This window comes from Doryrhamphus excisus, chromosome 18, assembly GCF_030265055.1.
Source record: "Doryrhamphus excisus isolate RoL2022-K1 chromosome 18, RoL_Dexc_1.0, whole genome shotgun sequence".
Taxonomy (NCBI): Eukaryota; Metazoa; Chordata; class Actinopteri; order Syngnathiformes; family Syngnathidae; genus Doryrhamphus; species Doryrhamphus excisus.
The window spans coordinates 15,349,350-15,355,349 of NC_080483.1; the positions used below are offsets into that span (position 1 = coordinate 15,349,350).

Below are 6,000 nucleotides of genomic sequence, written 5' to 3' on the forward strand. Positions count from 1 at the left end.
TCACGCCTTCATGTTATTGTGGGCCTGCTAGCTGGCCTTGTGAGGCATATCTGAAATCTGATTGGTTAAAGAAACAGCCATCAAGAAACAGCCATATTGCCACCAAAATACATATTCATCTTGTTCTTTCTGCCATGAAAATAACATTTAAAGGCCAATTTCCTGTTAGATGTGTGCTGGAATGTTGAAATATTTACAGGATGGCGTCCGTTCTGAACACTTGTTTATTTATCTATGTCAGCAGTATGACAACAATGTTGTATTAATACAATTTTCAGTTTGTTATTGTTCTTTCAAAATACCCATTAATGTGACAGCGCATAGAAACTAAAATCTGATTGGACTGGACAAAAAAAAAATCCAATACACATACAAGTACTATATATACAATACAATACATATATATAAGAATATATGAATACAATTTCATGGAACAAACAAAACTCAAATGAAAATTATAAATGTAGGTCAGTGCTTTCTGATAGTGTTTAGGCCAGCAGAGAGGATTTTGCAGGCACTTATGGGCACACCACTGATTATTATTATTATGTCATAAAATAACATTACACAAGATACTGCATTCATTTTTCGACTGCTTTCTCTGTTAAGGGTGAAATCATAACAGCCCCATACATCCTTAATGATTAGATAAAGCGCTTCAACTATTACGATAGTGACAATGTGAAGGGGGGGGGGGACTTTTTTAACCTTTGTAACTCAGGGAAAATTTTTACGTTTATGTGTTAGAGGTCATTAATTCAATACACTTTATTAAAAGAAAGTTGAACAATTAACTTTAATCAGAATAATGAAGGAGTTTACATGTGTTTTTGTATTGTAAATGATGAAAAATAATACATATTATATGTAATATTTCATCTCGGCCTCCACAACTACGTGTCACTACATTCCTTATCTTTGACCTACATCAAAAAAGTTAATTTAAGAAGAAAAGTTGGGCCTCTTTTCGCTGAGATAACCTAAATAACTACTTTAAGGTGATTATGTCATACAGTGATGGGACCTTTCAGAAGTAGCGGCTTTTGGTCAGCGTGCAAAATAATATACATTTTTACTTGTGTGTGTGTGTGTAGATTATAATTATGCATACAGTATATTAACCATCACCTGCTATATCTGTTCATGATACACGCGTGTGTTTAGCAGCCATTCATTTTACAATGCTACGTCCGATTGGCTCGTTACTTATTGTTTTTGTCAGTTTTAGCCGTGCTATACTTATTATCCATTCATCATTAATGTTATGTCAGTTTTACTTTATTCATCACACAGCATGTATTGTTCATTACTGCATGATATTCTGGCTGATTTTACTCCTTTATTACATGTTTATGTACTTTTTTTCCTCGTCTAGTATATTAATTCCTATAATCTAATTACTTTTGATATCTCTAGTTGAATTACAGAACAAGGTATTCATGCAACAACTTAAACTTGCAAAAGTACTCACACCCTCGGATGTATTATAACATATTAACATATTTATTTATTTAACAACTCAATACACTCAATACAAATACACTCATATGTGACATTTACTCATCTGTATACACCAGGGGTCTCAAACTCAATTTACTTGGGGGCCACTGGAGCTAGGGTCTGGGTGAGACTGGGCCTCATCAGGTTTTTTAAAAAAAAACGCATTTATTAAAAACAGAAAAATTAATAAACTTTGCTTTGGTTTTGATTTTCTACAATAAAAGCTCTGATAAAACATTCCACTGTTCTCAAATATCTTATATCTCAAATATCTAAAATAAATAAACAAATCAAGAATAAAGAAATCAATCAATCAGTAATAAATTAATAAATATAATAATAATAATAAAACATCAAATAATAAAAACTTAAGAAACCACATATAGTTGGTGGGTAGGCAAATTATTTTTTTCAGATTAAAATGAACAAAGCATTATTAGAGCCCTGTAGACATGACAAAACACGACTATAGTCACATTTATACTCTTTTCATTTACAACATATTGCGCAACTGCAGGGTCTTGAGACACATGCTAACTCGCAAACTAGAGAGCTAGCAACCTAAAACGGTAGCCTTCAAGTTATTTCCTTTAAACTTAAATCGCCAAAAACTTACCACTTCCACACGGATAGGGAGGATAACTATTAACAGTTATTTAACCTTTAACATGAACATTAATCAAACGTAATAATTTTTTTCTGGGTACATGATACCATACAGCATCCATATCAAACTTGCGCGGGCCGCACTAACATTAAACTTTCATATCAAGGCGGGGGCCTCAAACTAGTGTCCTGTGTGTTTGAGACCCCTGGACCCATATCCGCAATATGTCTGCAATACATATCTGCTCCTGTGCAATATTATGTGTATACAGTAAACCTCGGATATATCGGATTCAATTGTTCCCACTGGTTTTGTCCGATATAAGCGAAATCCGTTATATGCGTATACCGGAAAATGTCCGTTTTACGCATATATCGGATTTATATCCGGTATATGCGTAAATGGGATTTTATCCGTTATAAAAAGGCACTTCCTTGACTATGTTTCCAATGTACCTGGACGCGCAGGCAACGCTGCAAACGCTGCAAATGACGTCGTATAGCGGCCTGTCACGATTCGGCGAATCGGAGCGCCACGATGCGGCCATCCGATATATGCGAGGGAAATTGAATGGAAATGCATTGGAACGGGACTGGAGATTTTGTCCGAAATAGGCGAAATCCGTTATAAAAAATCCGATATATGCAATGAATTTTTATTGGAAATGCATTGCAGAAAAATCGGTTCTTTTTTATCTGTCCGTTGTAAGCGAATTTCCGATATATCCGAGTCCGATATATCCGAGGTTTACTGTATCTTGGATATCTTGATTATATCTTGTTAAACTGTCTTTTTTTTACTTTACTTTTTGTATACTTTTTTTTATACTTGACTATTGCACTGAAAGGAGAAGCTCTCCAATCTTGTTGTAGAGATTGTATAATCACAATAAAGACCATTCCATTCCATGTTTCAGCCTTTTATTGTTTTTATAAAAGAAATAATAATTCATTTTTGGACAAGAATTCACAAAAAGGCTCATTTGATATGAAAGTGAACAAAAATTTACATCAAAATGAAAAGACATTTTTACATGTTGGTGTCCTAATGAGAGTCATAATGAGTTTACAGCACATTTACAGTCTATAAATAGAACCAGGAATCATGCTTTCCACTTTAAAGATCTCATTCATACTTTATATTGTCTTTACCGGTCATTTATTGCTTGAGCATTTCAACCTGGCTAACATCTGAAGGCAAGTCAAAAAACGGTTCATCATCAAAACAGTCCTCATCAGCTGGAGAAGCCAAGAACGGCATCTTCAACACCAAACCCGTCATCAGCCCACCGACTGTGGACGCCGCAATTGTGGAAAAGATGGCGGCGACTTGGTACAGAGCCTGCTCTTCCGCCGTACGCCCCAATCCTGGCTTCAGTCCGGGAACCAACTCCTGAAGCTCCAGGAGTTTTGGATCCCCCTCAGGCGGCGCACGGTGTGAGAAGATCTGGTACATGCTTGGACCGTAGGTTTCTTCAGTGGCTAGAAGTATAGCGCAGATCCCGGCCGTGGATGAAATGAGGCCTGTGAGTCCGTGTAAATTGTGGATTCCGCACTGGTCCTGGATCTTCATGTGGCGTGCTAAAAACGGGCTGAGGTACTTGTAGCCAAAAAAACAAGCGGTGCAGCCCATGATGCCTAAAGCGTAGGCGGCTGACGGAGAAATCATCATGTCCACCGATGCTCCGACTGTCACGCCACCTGCCAAAGTCACATTCTGGATGTCGGCCATTGTGAGCTTGCCTCGTTTATTGAAAACGGCCGTAAGTGCGAATGCGGTCAGAGTAGATGAACTTAAACCGATAAACGTGTGCAGGATTGCTCTGTGTTGATCGTCGCCTTTCAGGGTGAGAGCGGAATTGAACGACGGCCAGAACACCCACAGAAACAAAGTTCCCATCAATGACAGAATATCGGAATGATAACTAGTAATTTCTTTGGAGTGTCCTTTACTCAAGGTCGGGCGATACAACACAAAGGTCACCCCTAAACCGAAGTAGCAAGCGAAGAGGTGAATAAGAATGCTACCACCTGCGTCGTTTATTCTGATGTACTTCAAAACCGCCCACTCTACCGCGGAAAACACAGGGATCTCCAACGCCGCCATTACCAGGAGCTGCACCGGACTGGTTTTCCCAAGCACGGCTCCGAAGGATATGAGCACCACCGCGCAGGCAAACTCCGCATACAACAAGTTGATGACACCCAGGTGGATTTTACCGTCATGGTAAAACTGGAAGAATCCTTGTATGACGATGGCCCACTGGATAGCGAAAGTGGCCGTAAGAAAATTGAAGACCATTCCGCTGAAGCCGTAGAATCGACAAAACGCCAGCAGACACCCGAAACCGATGAAGATCATAACTTGGACATCTGCGAAGTAAGGATAGTCACGATACAAAGCGTTGTCCATGGGGTTGGTTTCGTTGTTCTGCAGCCTGGCGTCGGCACTGTCATCGTAAGTGACAAAAACGGCGTACAGAGTCAGGATGGCAACCTGCAGCACCAGCACCAGTGCTGGGAGACGCACTCGTAAACTTGTTGAAGCGTTCATGGCGACTGGTTTTGTGTCTTACTCCAACGGTTGCGCTAATACTCTCTTTTATAGTCCTATTTTATCTGATAAGATGGCTAATAACGATGGTTAAAGAGCACCGGTCCATACAGGTGACAGGTTATTGAACGCTGCATCAACCCAGTGGACTGCACTTTAATCCCTCACTCTGACATTTCTCAGTCTGATGACATAAAAGTCATTAAATTACCGCTAAGATCTGTGATCCAAATAGTGAAACAGTGAAATTCATTTGTGAAATCCAGCTTTTAAATAAGGCGATAAATATGTTCATACATTTTTTTTTCATTTTAAATGACAATTGGCATGTCAACACACTGATTATTTTTTATTATTTTTGTTTTATTTAATGATGAGCAATTGGAAACAACAAGCAATTAGTCGATTAAGTAGTTTTAAATCATGTTTTGCTTTATCACATCTCTAAAAACATGCTAGTTTAATTGGCGACTCAAAAATTTGTCCATAGGTATGAATGTGAGTGTGAATGGTTGTTTGTCTATATGTGCCCTGTGATTGGCTGGCGACCAGTCCAGGGTGTACCCCGCCTCTCGCCCAAAGACAGCTGGGATAGGCTCCACCACCCCCACGACAGTATCACTCGGATACTGTGAACATCCAGCAGCAACACAACATTTTGGCATGACTACTATTTTGATGAAAAATATACTGAACCAGGGCTGCAATGCGGCCGGGTGGTTAGCACACAGGCATCACAGCTAGGAGACCCGAGTTCGATTCCACCCTTGCCATCTCTGTGTGGAGTTTGCATGTTCTCCCCGTGCATGCGTGGGTTTTCTCCTTGTACTCCGGTTTCCTCCCACATTCCAAAAACATGCTAGGTTAATTAGCGACTCCAAATTGTCCATAGGTATGAATGTGAGTGTGAATGGTTGTTTGTCTATATGTGCCCTGTGATTGGCTGGCCACCAGTCCAGGGTGTACCCCGCCTCTCGCCCGAAGACAGCTGGGATAGGCTCCAGCACCACCCGCGACCCTCGTGAGGAAAAGCGGTAGAAAATGAATGAATGAATGAATCTTAACACAGTGATTATTTTTTATTATTTTTGTTTTATTTGATTATGAACGATTGGAAACAATAAGCAATTGGTTGATTAAGCAGTTTTAAATCATGTTTTGCTTTATCACATCTCTAAATATGTTCTCCCCCGTGCATGCGTGGGTTTTCTCCGGGTACTCCGATTTCCTCCCACATTCCAAAAACATGCAACCACGCCAAAACAACCATAATCGTATATCTTAAACTGAAAATTTTGGATCTTTAACTGAAAATTTTGGATCTAACTAAATGGATCCAG

General features: G+C 39.5%; 1 protein-coding gene across 1 annotated transcript; it reads right to left on the reverse strand.

The window, feature by feature from the left end:
- Nucleotides 1-3,265: 3,265 nt before the first annotated feature.
- rh50 (Rh50-like protein) lies at nucleotides 3,266-4,660 on the reverse strand. Its single transcript, XM_058055842.1, has one exon. The coding sequence runs from the start codon at nucleotides 4,658-4,660 to the stop codon at nucleotides 3,266-3,268; it is 1,395 nt and encodes a 464-aa protein (XP_057911825.1).
- Between the last annotated feature and the right edge of the window lie 1,340 nt (nucleotides 4,661-6,000).

What these genes read in the sequence shown, in the direction of transcription:
- rh50 (XM_058055842.1), bottom strand. Translation starts at nt 4,660, where the DNA reads ATGAACGCTTCAACAAGTTTACGAGTGCGTCTCCCAGCACTGGTGCTG.